At 48.3% G+C, this 17,624-nt stretch overlaps 1 protein-coding gene across 5 annotated transcripts in view; it reads right to left on the bottom strand.

Moving 5' to 3' along the window:
- CIC (capicua transcriptional repressor) overlaps positions 1 to 13,904 on the bottom strand; it is a 77,067-nt gene extending 63,163 nt beyond the window's left edge. For 2 of the 5 annotated variants that reach the window (XM_075840312.1, XM_075840310.1), the window contains exons 1-2: positions 13,747 to 13,826; positions 291 to 3,106 (exon numbers count right to left, since the gene is read on the bottom strand). In XM_075840312.1, coding sequence (XP_075696427.1) covers positions 291 to 3,075 — 2,785 coding nt within the window. In that variant the 5' untranslated portion in view covers positions 3,076 to 3,106; positions 13,747 to 13,826. Of the gene's footprint in view, positions 1 to 290; positions 3,107 to 9,897; positions 9,977 to 13,121; positions 13,551 to 13,746 lie in introns of those variants that run through there. The other 3 variants (XM_075840313.1, XM_075840308.1, XM_075840309.1) reach the window with 3 other exon arrangements.
- Positions 13,905 to 17,624: the final 3,720 nt, after the last annotated feature.

Below are 17,624 nucleotides of genomic sequence, written 5' to 3'. Positions count from 1 at the left end.
CCAGTGCCATGCTCCTCTTTCCATTCACAGACTGCAGATGCCGTGACAGTGCCAGGACAGACGTTGCGAAGAACTTGATGTGCCCACTGCTGCCCCCCCCCTGCTACTCTTACCCAGATCACGCTGGGTCGTAATGGCGAGTTCGGCTATTTGCTTATAATGCAATTCCGTAAGCGGCTCCAATAGGTATCTTCTATATTATAAGCATGACCACCCGAGCAGATTCCGCTAAACACCATTATGATCACATTTTTGGTCCAGCAGTGCGAATATGAAGACGTATCACTTACCCGTGCCTGGCCGTCCCATGATGATCTCTTTCTTAGGAGCAGGGTGGCAGCTGTAGTCACTGGGCACAATAACTGGCAGCAAAGCTGCTGGGGATGGATGGAGACCAAAGGGCTGGAATGGTGAGGAGATGCTGAATACGGCTTGAGGGTGATCCGATGACCCAGAAGATGTGCAGATGATCGACTCTCCGATGCTGGTTTGACCTGATGGCAATGATCGGGCCACATTCTGTATCTGGGTTGCGTTGATGGGTACCGGCATCTGAAGCTGAGTCTTAGTGGGATGTTCCTTGGAGCAAACTTTAACCAGGCATCTGGGACTACCACCTCCCGCGACGGCTACACCGATTCCACGAGAACCCCCATCAGAAGGCTTTTCCACAAACTTTGAGGGTAGAGGGACATCTGGGTTACGTACAATAACAGGTGAATCTCTCTGCACCGCTGGGACCCTGCGGACAGAAGGGCTAGGGTCTGAGGTCAGGCCGGCAGGAGGGGACAGGAGCAAAGAAGGAGAAGCCTGTTGGGATCGGGAAAAGATGGCAGGGGACACAGATCGAAATCCGGCAGGTGTGGATGGAGTTGGGGTATGAGAGACAGAGTCCACCCCGGAGTCCATGCTATCGGTCTTATGGAAGTCGACAGCGGAGCTGGCACTGCCGTGGTGGGAATCCGGTTTCCTCTTGCTAGGGCTCATGGGTACAGTGAAGGTAAGGTTGGTCTGGAAAGAAGGTAGGATACCAGCTGGTTGCCTCTCTCGGTGGTGGGAGTGAAGCAGCATCTCAGGGGTCAGTACGGACTGCCCTTTGGGGGTACTTGCACTTACATGACGACTGCGAGCTGCTCGCTGGATGACAGGGGATGCGTTAATGGGACTAAAATTGGCTGGCCTGAAGCCAAAAAGTGGAGAAGGTGAAGGGGATGGTGTTGGGGAGAATGGAGACTGGTTAGAGACAGGTGAGAAGGATGGCGTCCCAGAGCGGGAACTTCCCAGAGAAACCAACATATTTGCAGCTTCGCACTCGTCAAAGTCAAAGCGAGAGAGGTCTGCGGCGGCCACCAGGCGGGGACGAGAGTCCGTGCGTACGCTGCTGACTTCACTGTCCCGCGAGGTGTCATCCCACTCAAACTCCGCACTCCCCTCTCGGCCGCCGCGACCCTCAGACATGCTCTCCATCTCCTTCGTTCTCATTGACAGATGCCTGGAACAGTATCCTCTACGTTGCGACTCCTTCATGCAGCCGTCCCGAGAGCACAATCGCCTCCACTGCTTACCATTAAACTTCTTACGGATACCATTGGGGGTGCAAACTACGTCGCCTTTCTTGTACTTCTGTTGTGCTGCTGTTAAAGGAGTACGGGAACGGGATCCTGGCGTGCTGCATTTATCCAAAGATACGCTGCTACAACTGCTCCGGCTCCCCGCATCTGGACTTAGTAACGGAGATGGCTGCTCCGGCAAGCGACTCATTATCCCATAAGCCGGTGACTTGGGCGGGGAGAGAATACAGTGCTGTACAGAAGACAGTTTCTCTTCACTAACCGGCATACTAAAACTTATCTTTGAGACCTCGGCATCCTCAAGATGCTTCTGTTCAGCGCCACGAGGAGACGCAGGTATATCCACGGACCCCCCTGACTGCTGCTCGGAAGGAGGTGTTGAAAATCTTCCAAGCGTCTGCTGCGGCTTTTCCTCCGCTGCTCGGGGAACCACCATTATTGGCTCTTTACACCACGGGAAGCGCACAAGTCGTATACTATTGTGAGGGACCCAGCCATAGTCCCGATCCCTTCGACCTGGGCTCTGTTGAAAGCACACTTTATAAGACAGTGGATTTTGAATTATTTCGACAACCGTTCCCTCGCGGAAAATTGTGCTCTCGGGTCCGACGCATGCGCACACTGCCAAACCCACTTCTACTTCCCCTGGCGCTGGGATCTGGTCAAGAAGAACCGGTTCCTGCATGATGTCCAGGAATGTTATGGTCTGTGAACCGGGAAACAGGACTCCAAGTTCCTGGTTCCGACGGACTTGCTTTACTTGGCAAAGATAGAAGGCGTCTTCCTTCCTGGCCAGAACCCTCTGAGGTTGCAGATAACCTCCCGTGTCAATCTCAGGCCAAGACTCGGCCGGTGCCTCCTGCTCGGTTTGGACTTTCTCGGCTTCCTCTTCTAAATCTGCTGAATGCTCGCTAGCCGTATCTGTACTAGAAGACCTGACGGAGGGACACATGTCCTCGGCTTCAATGGCGGGCGTTGCGGTCTGTTCCAACAAACACTCCTGTGGTGCCGGAGGAGCTTCGCTGCTACTAGAAGAATCTTCTTGTCCATCTTGTGATCCTTGACCCTCCACATACTTTCTCTTGGGCGCTTTGGACTTGAAAGTTGCCGTTTTCCTGCTCAAGGGCATTTCCCAGCGGGGTGGCTCGTACGCTCCTTTACTCATCACTTGGTCATTGTTAGATGGTTCCATGCAAACCTGAGATGTGCCAGCCTGCGTCTCCACCGCCATCATCTGTTCTGAGTTTTGCGGCGGCAGTTCTTGCTCACTTATCCGGGTCTCGGCTATATCCGTCACTGTGGGTTCCACTTTTACCTGCATCTTCCTTGCACCTACCAATGCCAGGTGGTGTCCTGACTCTTCCACTGCCTCCTCCGTGGCCTCCTCCTCCGTGGCCTCTTCCTCCTGCCTTCCTTCTTCCACCTTTCTTTTCTGTTTCTTGCTGCGGGTGGAGCTTGATGCTTTGCCGTTTCCTGGGCCTGCAGGTTTCCTTACTGGTTTCATCTTTGGGGGTTCTCTCTTAGAAAGGCCGCACCTTTAAAAGACAACAGAAAAAAGAAAAAAATCAGTACACATTACAAAAAACATGATACAGGACATTTAATACGGGCATGCACCCCAATGCTTGATAAAATTGGACCAGTCACCACTCCTGTTTTAGTAATTACTTGTATTACTCTTGAAATAACAATTCTGGAGCACGTTTTCTTATAGCTCTATGAGGTGTCATTCCTCTGTTGTTCCTCCTAGAAATTTATGAATAAATTGATAACAGGGTGTTACCATTCCCCTTGTCAAAGGGGCGCGTCTCTACACAGGCTGAGACTGAGCACTGATTGGACAGTGTCAGACTGTGTAGGGACACTCCCCCAACTGATAACACCCAGTTGTCAATTTATTCAGAAATTATTTAAGGGGCAATTACGCAACTTTAGGCCTGAATCTCAGAAAGTCTGGTTCCTAGGGATGCACTTGCCCAACAACCCTAAGAAAAGATCTAGTTGTTAGGGATATATTCCTGGCAACCGCACGGTCAGACTTGAGTGCTGCGCTGGCAGGGAGTTGCCCCCTATATTACCCACAGCAGATGCCACTCTGGTGTGCTCTTGCATGTATTCTATGGTTACTATTGATTGGACGTCGACTTTTCCCAGCAGTATCACCTGCTCATCGGAATTCAGACTCGCGGCTGTCAAGTGATCTCCAGGCCAGCTACGTTTAAAAAAGGGTTGTCGTAGTGAGACTATTTTTTTATTTTTTTTTAAAGGGGTCTTCCCAAATCAAAAATTATGACCTATACACAGGATAAGTGATCATTTTCTGATCGCTGGGGGCCCCACCCCATCGTGAGACTGGGGGTCCCGAACCCCAGATCCTCATCACTGCTGGACCACCGCCGCTCCATTCAAAGTCTATGGGAATGATGGAATCGCTCAGCTGCTTCGGTCATTCTCATAATCAGAAAAAGGAGAAGCAGCGCACATGCTGGACTGCCACTCAATACATGCTCCTCCTCACTGCGGGGGGTGCAGTGGAGTGTATCTGGGGGCTCGGGACCCCCATTCTCACGATTTATGGGGGTCGCAGCAGTGGGGCCCCTTGCAATCAGAAAATGATCACCTATTATGTGTATAGGTGATAATTTAGGATTTTGGGAACACCCCTTTAAGTGCAACCCTCTTCTTTGGGGTCCTCATCCCGGAGAGCTGCTTTGGGTGTCCTAGTGCCTGCAGAACTGTCATAAAGGAAACAAGGTGGTCACCGAATAATTTCTTAAAATAATCTATTTTGTGACCCTGCGGAGCCGCAATTTTGTCTATTGGGGAACAAAAATTGCTAGTGACAACAGTGTTACCTCAACGTCACAGGCAGCAAGCAACCCCTCGTATCTCAGCTTGCTGGATCTCGGAGTGTAACGTAGGGCAGGTGGCAGGAGATTGGAGATCAGGATTGGCAGGAGGGGTCTTTTAAGATTTAAAGTATGTGAACCCCTGTCAGTCTGAGCAGTGGGGGGGGGGGGTCTGTAACAATGTTTAATCTACATACCCTTGGACGATTCCTAAATTTAAAATCTAAAAAGCAAATTGAATGTATTGAAAGTTAGAAGCAATTAGCGATTCTTCGCCCAGAAGAGTAATATTAGCACAAAACAGAATAATAATTTTTCTATGAAAACCAAATAACATAAGTTATCGTCTTTGGAAAACATTAATATCCGCGTAGGCCGCGGCGCTCTTAATTTATTACGCTTATTCGTTTTGTCATTATTATCACTTGTGCAAGTCTCCTGTCTCTTCAATCACCATTTGTCTTTGTGATTCGAAGCTTTTCAGCCATGAATTTATATCATTTCTGGTCTCTGGGCCGTACAAAGATGAGGGCCGACCAAATGTAGGAATCTGACACCTGCATTCGGAAAGTCAAGAAGTAGGAGTTGTATCCCAACGTAAGGAGACGGCGTCTGGTTAAAATCATGTGAAAAAGATGCTGTAGGAATACACCATTAGTTGAAGTTGTCTAAGTGAAGTCCAAGTGAATAACCAGACAGATCCCTTTAAATATGGGCCTCCAGAAACAAAAACCAGTAGACTGAGGGCCAGCCTCCTTTACGCCATACAGTAAGGCCTTATTCACACGACAGGGTCTGAGTGTCGGCCGATAAAATCAGCCGTTTTGCATCTGTTCCGGGCCGTGTTGCAGTTTTCAACGGCCGATTTTGACCCGTTTTGAATCAGTTTGTTTCCCTGTCCATTTTAAGAATCGGATGAATTTCATTTGTCATTTTTTGCCACACACAGCCCCCTGTAGGTAGTGCCACACACAGCCCCCTGTAGGTAGTGCCACACACAGCCCCCTGTAGGTAGTGCCACACACAGCCCCCTGTAGGTAGTGCCACACACAGCCCCCTGTAGGTAGTGCCACACAGCACCCCCCCCCCATAGATGGCACCCCCCCTACCTGTCTGTAGATAGCGTCACCGTTCCAGGAGAAGTCCCTGACTTCACTGTCCATATATGGACACAGTGAAGTCAGGGACTTCTCCTGGAGCGGAGACACAGGCCACAGGGTTGGGGATTCCGCTTCAGAAGTAGCTGACGTCACTGTGTTCAGTGACGTCAGGCTCTTCTGCAGCGGAATCCCCAACCCTGTGGCCTGTGTCTCCGCTCCAGGAGAAGTCCCTGACTTCACTGTGTCCATATATGGACACAGTGACGTCAAGCACTTCTGAAGCAGAATCCTTAATCCCCGGCCACAACGTTGCCGAAGCTGTGTCCGGGGATTGGGGATTCCGCTCCTACAGGGAGCAAACAAATACCCTCCTCCTCCTCCTCACATGCACTTCGCACTGTGAGGAGGAGAAGGAGAGAGAGCGAGTGACGGAAGACACGGCCGTCACTCGGGACACATTCCAGTGATGGCCCGTGTATTACCCGGCCCCATAGACTTCTATGGGAGCCGGGCGGCCGGTAGAACAGCCGAAAATAGTGCATGTCCCATTTTTTGACGGCCGGGTTTCCCGGGCCGTCAAAAAAATGGGTCGTGTGAATAGCCCAGTTAGGGGTCAGTTGCTCCTACTGCAGCCAGGATCGTGCGAATAAGGTTTAAGCCCCGTATATAAAATAAGTGGCCCTTTCGGCAGATTGGCCAAAAGAGATCATATGGCCACTGGTTTGTGTTTCGAAGGATCCCATTGGGTTGATTTCACACTGTGTTTGCAGCGTCCGCTTGGCGTATGTAGCAGAAAAGCTCCCGGTAAATACATCAAACGTATCTACAGGCCCCCATTCACACTTCTGAAGCCAAAAGGCCATCCGTAGGGATGGTATACATCGGCATGCCTTTTTTTCAACTGTATGAAATAGCGCACAATTCTGCTGCGCTATTCTATACAAGTCCATCCTGCAAAAAACAAAAAAACTCACAACATATACCGCCGACGTAAACTGCAAAGAGTGTGAGTAGACCCTTAGATGTTGTAGGTTAAAGAGGTTCATCCCTGACATCTGATTGACGGGGAGGAATCACATGACCAGCTCCAAAAGGTGCAACACTTATAATGGTTTCTTATAACGGTAGAAATTTAAAGAGACTGCTTCCTTCCAGAAACAGCACCACACCTGTCCAGAGGTTGTGTCTGGTATTACAACTCAGCTCCATTGAAGTGAATAGGGCTGAGCTACAATGCCACTCAAAACCGGTGTACGGGTGTGGAGCTGTTTGGAAGAAAGCCGCCATGTTTTCCCGAAATCGCTACAAAACCTGATAAAACGTGCGCTATTTTTACAACCAGCAAAATTTTTTATAAATGTGCCAAATGGCAAACTCCTCTCCACTGCATGACTTTATGCAAAAAACAACATGGCTAAGACATTACAGCTAAACGGTGTCAGAAAGCAGACGGTATAAAATGTGCGCCATATTAATGCAGATTCACCATCTTTTCAGTCAATTACATACAGCTCTAATGATGTATTTTTCTCTTGCCAAAAAAAAGTAGGTGCAGCTTGGCAGTCGCAATATTGCGGCCTTTGTATCACCCCATTATTCTCTTATATCTAACATACAACAGACTAGATCCGTTGTACACAATTTATTTGCGAGGCGTGTAAAACATGACATACAATGTTTTAAAAATCTGACATTAATCCTGCCATTTTCTGCGCCATTGCCGAAAAAGAAACGACTGAATGGGCGCAATGATTCCCCCCACCTCATTAAAAGGCTTTCCATTTTAGATAGACAATTTTAATAAATGAGGCCTAACATTAAAACTGTTCATGATGTCCATAGCAACCAATCATAGTACAGCTTTCATTTTTCCAGAGCAGTTTAAGAAATGAAAGCTCAGCTCTGATTGGTTGCTAAGGGCAGCAAGGACAGTTTTACTGTTAGGCCTCATTTATCAAAACTGTCTAACAGTAAAATGGTCCCTGTTGCCCATAGCAACCAATCACAGCACAGCTTTCATTTCTCAATGCTCTGGAAAACTGAGCCCTTATTGGGTGTTAAGGGCAACAGGGACCATATTACCGTTAGGCAGTTTTGATAGATAAAGCCTAACAGTAAAACGGTCCTTGCTGCCCATAGCAACCAATCAGAGCTCCGCTTTCACTTCTTAAACTGCTCTACAAAAATGAAAACTGCACTGTGATTAGTTGCGAAGGGCAACTTTAATGTTAGACAGTTTTGATAAATGAGGCCTCTCTTTCAAGATCTCTGCTGCTGTCAGGGCATGGAAACAATTCGAGGATGCGGTTATACACGGCAAAAAGGCCTGCAGTTGTGCGAGTTGAACGAGGTTACAGCCTCTAACTGGAAACCATAATGTTTCCATGCAAAGACAGCAAGCAGAGATCTTGATGGATTGAAACAAAGTGTAATAGAAAGTTGCAGAACTTTTCATAATAATTACATTTTATTTCCCCCCAAAAAAACGGAAACAGCCCGCAGTAAGAAAAAAACAAAACTAAATAAACCCTATGAAAAAGTCTGACTGTACCATAAACTTCAGGTACCGGCAGAAAAAAATCCAATACCACAAATCAAAATTTCGTCAGATTTTCCAGTGGTTACTGGTCAATTGCACAAAATAATGGGATATTAAATGGACAATAACTTTTCAAACAACAAGGCTGACAGGAAAATAAGCTGAAATGGTCAGTTTGGACTGACATGTCTATAACCAGCTGTACTACAAATAGATATCCAGACAACTACACCTATGGCCGCTTTCACGCGAGCGGAATACGGACCTTCCGCGGGTCATCTATGGTGCTCTAACTCCGGTTCTCGTGAACGGCGGGAAGTCCGAATATTGCGCCCAAGAAAAAAAAAAAAAAACACCCGTATTACGCTCGTGTGAAAGCGGTCTATCATTGACAATACGGACTTACTGCGGCACATTTATCATTAGAATCTAGCGAACTGCACAGGAAGAGCCAGGATGATACATTTGGCGCAACTCACGGCAGCTGTCATACACGTCCGCCAGTATTTTGTGCCAAAAATGTTGCTGATCCATAAAAAAAATGGGCATTATTTTGACAAGTCCATTTAATGCAGGTTTTTTTTTTTCTCACGTGGCAGAACTAAAATTAAAAACGGTGCACATCTTCTATAAATATGGCACTCAACATTTGCGCCATTTCTGTCCACCGTGGCCGCTCTTCATTTGATACATATGCCTTAGTGTCTGTAGAAGGACAAGTGCAGACAGGACTCACACACATATCCCATCCCCCGTCATCTCCCCCCCCCCCCACTCCGCCAACCTCTTATCTGCCAGGCAGAATGGCAATTTAAAGCAGCAGTGAAAGGGTTAAGAGACGTGGAGTCGTTATGAAGGATGCAGAGCGCAGTACGGCGGGGTGCATATGTTATCAGCATTATAAAGACATGGTCTGATAATCATACACACGGTGAAGCATGCAGACATGTCCCGACACATACCCACGTAGCAGAGCCTGCACCGGCACACACACACATACATATATATACATACACGGATGTATACCTGACCGCAGAAACACGGGCACCTGAGCTTCCACCTAGGTATGCCAAACGTGCGCCTCTATGGCTAAAATGGCTGCTTGGACCCGGACCGACGCGTTTCAGTCAACTGATTGGCAGCTGTTTGTCTGTACAGCCTGGGTGAAGACGACCATAGTGAGGGTCTGCTCTTCCACCCCCCTGCTGACTGTTACTGATGACGTCGGCTCATAAACATCACCAAGTTGATAAATCTTGGTCATCGAAGTCCCTGAGAAACGGCTTTGACAATAACCCCTGGTCTCTTGGCATCTACTCTTCATCTAGACCCTCAGTGTCTATAGTACACCTGGGCGCACGCCCCTCATCTTGCATATAATGAAGGATCCCCTCCTTCCTTGCCCCCATAATACCTGGTTATCGAATGTGGTAAGGGCATACGACACGGTCCCCCCCCCCCTCCCCCGACATATACAATGAGTATGTATGTGCCCGAACAAAGAAGACGTGCGAGAACACATATGCCTTAAAGGACATGTTCAGGCACATCTTCATACAAATATGCAAATATCGACACGTACCCACACACACGCGGCTTAGCGCGGACACCCACACAGACTGCAGAAGATGTGTACGCCGGTGAAACATATGTCCGGAAGAAACTGGCATTCATTGAGCCAAGGCATCATAGACAAACATGCAAGACACGCTCAGGGTAATGCGGCATCTTCCACCAACATGCAGAAAACACATGACACGCAGGGATTCACGAACAGACCGAGACACCCAGACGATCTCCCACATGTACACCTACGCGTTTCACTCGCAAGTTCTCACCCCCTCAAGTCACATCACAATGTCGCTGCCAATGTTTCTCGTGGAAGGTGCAGTGCCAACGTACGACAACCGGCAAACCCATGACTTCCTAATCGCGGTCCATAACCTAGAGCCCACAGCATGCCCTCAGTAGCGTGGGGGAGGGGTAACTCCTATCTCAATCACTCCAAGCAAACGGGAGCCCATATTGTATAATATATTCTGGAAATAAGGGGGAGGGGGCACAAATTTATTTTTACTTTACAAAGTATATTATGCAAGAGAGTAAAAAGCCCTCCCTATTCTGGAATAAAATAGATCGGTATACCCCTCCCCCCCACAGCACCATACTAGCGCTCACCATTACTTCTCAATACTATACCGCCATGTTCAGACATGACGGATTTGCGGTGTCGATTTTGTATTGCAAACCCACAGCAGTACAAGTGGTTCGAGTTTACAAAACCCTATCCGCATTTAGCGGGAAAAAAATCCAAAAGCTGAGCACGCTCATTCTGTTACGGAGAAGCAACGCACTTTCACCGCGGATTTCAGCCTTTGCAACGCATAGGCTGAAACCTGCGGCAAATCGGCCAATAAATCCGCCACAAAATCTGCATTTAACATATGTAAATGTTGCGGCAAAATCCATGGCGGAAATTGTCCGCCACGTCTTACCTATTGGTGACCCCATTAATACTACACTTGCGTTCATAATCTTAATAGGCACTACACTGGTGACCCCCAAAACTACTCGGCCGTACCAGGTACACTAGTCCCCCTCTACCACATGAGAGGGCACGAGTACTATAAATGGCATGTGATTAGTCGGGGGGGGGGGGGTCCCGGAGATCTGACGACAATTTGCCCTATACCGGTGATCCCATTAATCTTGTAGTCGTCCAGCCCGCACCACGTTGGTATTACACCCGTCCAATAGACTAGATCCCCACTGATACGACACTCGCAGAATTTAATTCGAACAACCCTCCGATCCCTCAATACTACTACTACTCACAGCATCCACTTTGCATTGTTAGAGATCAGTGCGCCCCGTTTATACGACGCTGTATTAATACGCATTACTGACCGACGCGCTCCACTAATACTACACTCGTGTTCGCGGCAGTCACCCCCTTTAATACTGCACTCGTTTTACAATGCACCCCAATAACACCCCATTCATTGTCCTATACTAGTGATCCCATTAATACTACACACAATCTATTTCGCACTCTACGATCGATCCCATTGACACTATACCGGCGCACCCCACTTCCCGACACCCCGCTGACAGTGCACCGGTGATAGACTGTCACACTAACATTCACCGTGATTGAAAGGCCTTTGTGCTCACCACATCCCCTCTGCTACACCGGCGATCATCACATCCTCTCCCTAAATAACAATTCCCTGGTACAGATGTAGCAGAGCTGGCACGGTCCTTTAGTCATGCGTGTAAAGTCATTTTGGTAGGTCTACCAGCAGTCCTATGTAAGTCTGCAGATAATAAATTTTAATGTCTCCTCGAGTTGCGTCAAGTGGCAAATGACAAATTCGCCTCTGCTACATCTGTTGCAATGCATGAAATACAGCTCAGGGAAAGCTATATAGCGACACAAGGTGACCACACTAGAACCCCCATGTCCATAGGATGGCGCAATTACCCCAAATATGATCATTTACGGCGAGCAGATATGCCAGTGTCGGTATTCAGGACTTAACCCTTCACATCCTGCAAGCTGATCACCCAGCAGTTCTGGCTTCCTGGATGACACAAAGACCGTGTGTGTACTCTGCGCTGTGTATATTTATTTATCCGCCTCGCAGTTGGGTAATAATAACTCGGAGAATGTGAGATGGCCGAGTGGGCAACACCCACATTCTTTGCCACATGGCATTGCACGGCCGAGGTCCTGGATGTGGGCTGGATTACAGGTCGGTATGTTATAATGATTCGGGCCTTGCAGCCCAGACTGGGATAGGGAGAGGTAAAGGGGGGGAGATTACGTCATCACCTCCATCATTTTGTATCTTTTGAACAACAAGGGAAACTTTATTAAAACAATGTGTCAACAACCCAACTTTTCCTGGACCCTGATGGGCGACATCTTGCGCCAACATTTATTTACTTCGCCTTCGACCGCCCGCCCCCCCCTTCTCCTTTCCATCATGCAGATTATTCACGTACACTTCAAACCGGAAAGGCGCCCCCTGTCTGTCATACCTGACCCCCCCCCCCCCCCCCCAATCCAAACACTATAGCGGATTCAGATCATAGTCATAGAGAAATCTCCTCTCTATTAAACCCACGCATACTCCTCACCAATGTGCCCTGGCACTCAGAAGCTGGCACATGGTAAGTACGGGAACACAAGTCCTACCTAGTATTTATATAGTATGCTAATCCAGAACGCGGAAATTATAATCCCACATGTGATGGTAGAAGATATAAGGAATACGTCATATGAATGGAGCATGTGACGCGTGCAATATGCAATGCTATGTGGGTGATATACATATATATATATGTTATGTGTCATCTGTAATATTCAGATGTATAGAAAATGTTACATACAATATACAGATCTAGTGTGTGCCGTTTATTACATACGTCATAATTGTAATATACAATGCATACATCATATGTGAAGGGTATGTAATATGCAGATCAGGGCTCAGCAACCTTCGGCACTCCAGCTGTTGTAACAACTACAACTCCCAGTATGCAGCGACAGCCAAAGCTTTTATTTCTGCAGCCAAAGGCCGCCAGGGCATGCTGGGATTTGTAGTTCTACAACAGCTGGAGTGCTGAAGGTTGCCGAGCCCTGATGTAGATCATATAAGTGGAGTATGTAATAGGCTGTATTATGTAGATCCTATGTGTCGTGCATGTTTCCCTGCAGTGGAGCCCTGCACTATGTATAACTCAAACAGCAATTAAAGGGGAGGATTATAAATTATACTGCACGATTCCTGTCCCCATCCCAATGCAGATCACGGCTAATCCCAAACAGGAATGGAAACTCCCCGTACATATGGATGGACAGACAGGAGAGAGGACACTGGATCACATACACAGGCTGCAGCTGCTGCTGGGACAAGTCATTGCACACACAATAGAAGCAGTGACTAGACACAGGGATGGACGCAGAGTGCCGGGCATCCTGTGCACACGTCCAAGCTGCGCTTGTAGGCAGGGAGGCGAAGCTCTAGGTGACCGGAGGGGAGCCGCGGACACTCACCTGGCCCTCACTCACGGACATCCACACACTGCTGCCTGGCCCCCTTACTCCAGGAGACAAAATGGTGAATGAAGCAGGAACAGCTGGAGAAGGTAACCAATCACAGCCCACAACTAGCCCAGTGACAGAGTCCACGGCCAATAGGAAGCTAGCGGAGGTGGAGCATAATGACAGGAGGCGGAAAAAAGGTTGAGCAACACATACAGTAGCCAATCACAGGTGGCTAACGGTTAAAAGTAGGCGGCAGCCTTACTAATAGCAGGTGACAGGCTGGTACAGTAGCCAATAGGAAAAAAGGTAGGGCGTGGCCATAGCCCACCAACCAAATTGCGAGATGAAGTGCCTTGTTTATCAAGAGCCGAGTCTGCCACAGGGCCTGCCGGGAGTTGTAGTTCGACATGGAAAAGGTTCGCCTAGACAGGAAACGTAAACTACTCGATAGAGAACTACAACTACCAGCAAGTACAGCGTGAAGTAGCTTGCGTGAAACAGGAGGTGGAAGAGCTGCAGAAATCCATCTCGCTGCTTGAGAAATGGCCATACGTGACATCGGAGTTTGGAAGTCAGTCCAGCTATGACAGAAAGAACCGGAGCAGGTGCTGAGAGCGGGTTTAAAGTGACTCACCCCTCTTTCCCCTCTCCCGGCTCTTCATCAGAAACCGGCAGCTCCAAGCCGTCTCTTCCCACACAGCAACAGCAAGAGCCCGTCAGGATCGACCAATCACCGTTCCGCTTGGAGGTGACGTCATCATCAGGAAGGCGGAGACACAATTGAGGGGACCCACTCACCGCCCGACCCGACCACGCCTACCCCTGTCGGCGCGTGCCGGAGGATGGTTGCTAAGCTGATGTCACCTTAGCGCTGGCTCATTGGATGTCAGGGGCTGAGGCGCCAGCCAATGGCGTGGAGCAGAGGTGACGTCTGGAAGCGTGTTGCCATCAAACTGGAAGGTGTGGGCGTGGCTCACTCGACGGTAAGGGACAGTTACACACAAATGGGCGTGGCGAGTTCAGCCAATCAACAAGCACCCAGTAAACATTTAGCCAATCGCCGAAGGAGAGGTGGTAACTTTGTAGCCTTCAGGAGTTTATTAACCCTTACTCAGCAGCCTTAGTACAAATATTCCTTACTGCCATAATGGAATGAACCACAAAACTCAAATTCTATGGGAGGAGTTATTTTCCTGTGCTCACTGTCGCCCCCTTGTGAGTAATGTGCTTTGTATGAGCTGACAAGAAGAGTGGGGGAAGGGAGGTGACAACAGCACTGATTGCATTTCTGGCTCAGGAAAGTGGTTGTCACTATCTGAACTTGAAGCTCTAGGGCCACAATGCAAAATATGTTAAAGGGCCCCACACCTACCATGTGCCATTTATAATACTGGCGACTTCTTATGTGGCAGAGGGGCCTTTGGGTCCCAGGAGCTTCAAGGAGATCCGGCTCCAGGTTTATGTGAGCCCTTGGGCGACACAGACTTAGTGGGCCCCTTTGCGGGAGAACTTACGGCGGCAGTAAAATGGCAGAAAAAGTGACTTTAACACCCCATATAGAAGTTATGCCCCCAGTTTGTACCCCCATAAATGTAGTGCCCTCTGTAGATAGTGCCACACATCCCCACTCCCTGGTAGTGCCACACAGCCCCCTCCCTGGTAGTGCCACACAGTTCCCCTGTGGATAGCGCTATACGGCCCCCCTCCTGTAGATAGCATCATATAGCCACCCCCAAACAAATAAAACAAAAAAACGTCATACTTAGGCCCTGTTCCCGCGACGAATGGAGCGAATCAACGCCAATGGGATCCTTGTGTAGGCCGGCGTGATCCAGTGACGTCATTATGCCGGCCTGCACAGGGATCCCGTCCCTGCACATGATGGGCTGCAGGCCGAGCGTGGCCTGAAGCCTAGTAAATGGCAGAGTAGGGAGTTGCCTTCCTGCTGTGCCATATCGTTCAATAGTATCTGCCTCCTAAGGACGCTGATACTATTAAATGCGACGTCCCTACTGCTGTAACAGCAATAGCGGCTGCTAGCGGCGTCACTGGGCATGGGGGGCCTGTGACGGTAAGCGGCACGGGCTCCCTCAGCAGTAGTTATGCCGCCTCCTAGACAGGGGCTCCCTCTAGAAGCAGAATCCCCGGCAAGAGAGTCGGCAATTCTCTGGCCGAGGATTCCACTCCTGAAGGGATTCCAGTAGCGTCAGCACCCGGCGGCCGACTGGGCCCCCCCAAGGGTAGTGTTTCCCGAGTTCGCCGGGTGCTGACGCCGGCCCTGGCCTCATGTTACACATCTGAACCTCCCACAGCTACACCCATGGTCACTTTTTTTTAACCAGTACTACTTTTTTTCTATCCAAATGACCCCCCCCCCCCACCCCAATGACACAAATATAGACCTGAGGGGGCCCGTCAAAGGGTCCTTTTCTTTTCTTGAAATGTTTATGAAGTTTACTATACCGTATATACAGCTCTCCTGACCATGTCTGTTTTAGTAAATACTTGTACCAATTCAGGGGCATCTTTTCCTAGAACTTAGCATTGTGCTGTTCCTCTGTTATCCCTCCTGGAAATAAATGAACAAATTTACAGCTGGGCAGTTACCATTCCCCTGTTACAGGCACCTGTTAGGGCAGATCATTGGTGTATCGTAACTATAAGAGGTAGTCCTCTCCCCTACAAAGGGATCACCCCTTTTAGAGTGCCACAATCAGGTTTGATCATGGCACTGATGGGGTTAACCGCTAGGATTGGAGTTTTCTCTGATCCCTGCAGGTGTAGCGACAGCGACGCTGTGTATGACAGCCATGCTGCCGCCATTGATCGCATGGTGCACAAAGGCAGTGCCCGCATTATCCACCACCCACAGGTCTCCCGGGACTTGGAGGAGATGATATTTGGGGATTGCCATCTATGCAGTTCCATTATATACAGCTTCACTTTAGCCTGTGACTGCTGAGAGGACACGAGACCCTATAGCTACGGCTCCAAATTCTCCTATGGAAATCTGACTGTCTCCCACAGTATTGAATGGCTGCTGACACGTTAATAGCCGCCGCCAGCTTTACCGGAGACTGATGGCCTGGGCAGGAAGATGGCCGCCAATCCTCCGCGTTGTAGCGTGGGTGACTTCCAGGGGATCCCACAAACAAAATCCAGTTACCCAAATCTGCCCAGTCTGTTTTTGCCTTTATTTTTCATTTGTTATTATTTTTTCTCCCCCTAGTTCTTGAAGATCTGTCCAGTTGTTAATGTGTTTTGTGGTGAGTACAAATCTGGTGTGTGATTTCATAGCAATCTATCAGCAGAGGTCCTGACGGTAACCAGAAGTATCTAGAACACATGCAGAGGCGCCATCTAGTGGACAAGTAAAGCATTTAACAACAACTATAAGATTTACAGGAAATGTATCATTGGTATTATTAAAATCAAATGTTTATTATAAAACATAAATTTTTGGTGCTGTGATAAATCCTACCCTTTTTCAGGCTGGCCACTAGGATGACACTTCCTGTTTTCGGTAGCTTACTCATCAGCTTTGCTGTATAGACTGAGCCAGACTAAGTAGAGTCATCTCATTATAGTTAGAAGGTGGGGGAGTTAGGGTATCAAATCGCAGTTCATGGCTGCAAAAAACATGAAATTGCAGCAAAGTACCAAATTTTGTTTTTACAAAATTATGAAAAAAAACACAGCATTTTTTACGGTTTTGCCACAATTTCAATTGTACTGCTGAAAGCCTTGATAAAGCAGAATAGTAACACTATACACATAGATAAGGCTCTGTATGCAGCTCTCCTGTCACTCTCTGGGTCAGCGGGCTGTACTCCATCATTTCCTAGAAACTGTGACAATGTGTGACACTTCTTTATCAATTGAATGCGCCACCATGGTCCTTTGGCTGTGTCGAGTATTGCAGCCCAGCCTCCCTAACTTGAATAGGGCTGAGCTGCAATACCAGACACAACCTGTGGACAAGAGTGGCGCTGTTTCTGAAAAATACCTTTTAGTCTAAACTCATACAACCGCTGTAACACTGGACACTCATTACCTCCCCCTGACCAGCCTCTCCTCTAGTGCGCCCCCAATCAGACCAGACAGATGGACAAAATCAAATTTTAAGGGGTGCCCTATCAGAGACATTGAACAGCTGACAACGGTACCAAAACTAAGAAGAACTTTGCTCCAAGCACACAGCTTTGGTATATTTCTGCACTTTTAACACTTAGGGCAGATTAGAGCATGGTCTAAAATCTCTAGAATTTGCATTTAGTTAAATTTATTTAACTATTAAAGAAGCACTCCAGCATGGGATTTCTGTGTATTGAATCCAGTGTATTTCTAAGAGATGCAGCTTCACACTGCTCTTCCCTGTCGCCTGCTTGTAAAAAACTAGCAGGAGGCAGAGGAGAGCAGTGTGATGCTGCACCACATAGGAATACAACCAAGACTGCAGGGTGCAAGCATGATGGGAATTGTAGGATTTCCAAGTGAACGTGAATCAACATG

Source organism: Rhinoderma darwinii, chromosome 10, assembly GCF_050947455.1.
Source record: "Rhinoderma darwinii isolate aRhiDar2 chromosome 10, aRhiDar2.hap1, whole genome shotgun sequence".
Classification (NCBI taxonomy): domain Eukaryota; kingdom Metazoa; phylum Chordata; class Amphibia; order Anura; family Rhinodermatidae; genus Rhinoderma; species Rhinoderma darwinii.
Note: the sequence above shows the minus strand (reverse complement) of the source record. Positions and strands in the feature narration are given on the sequence as shown.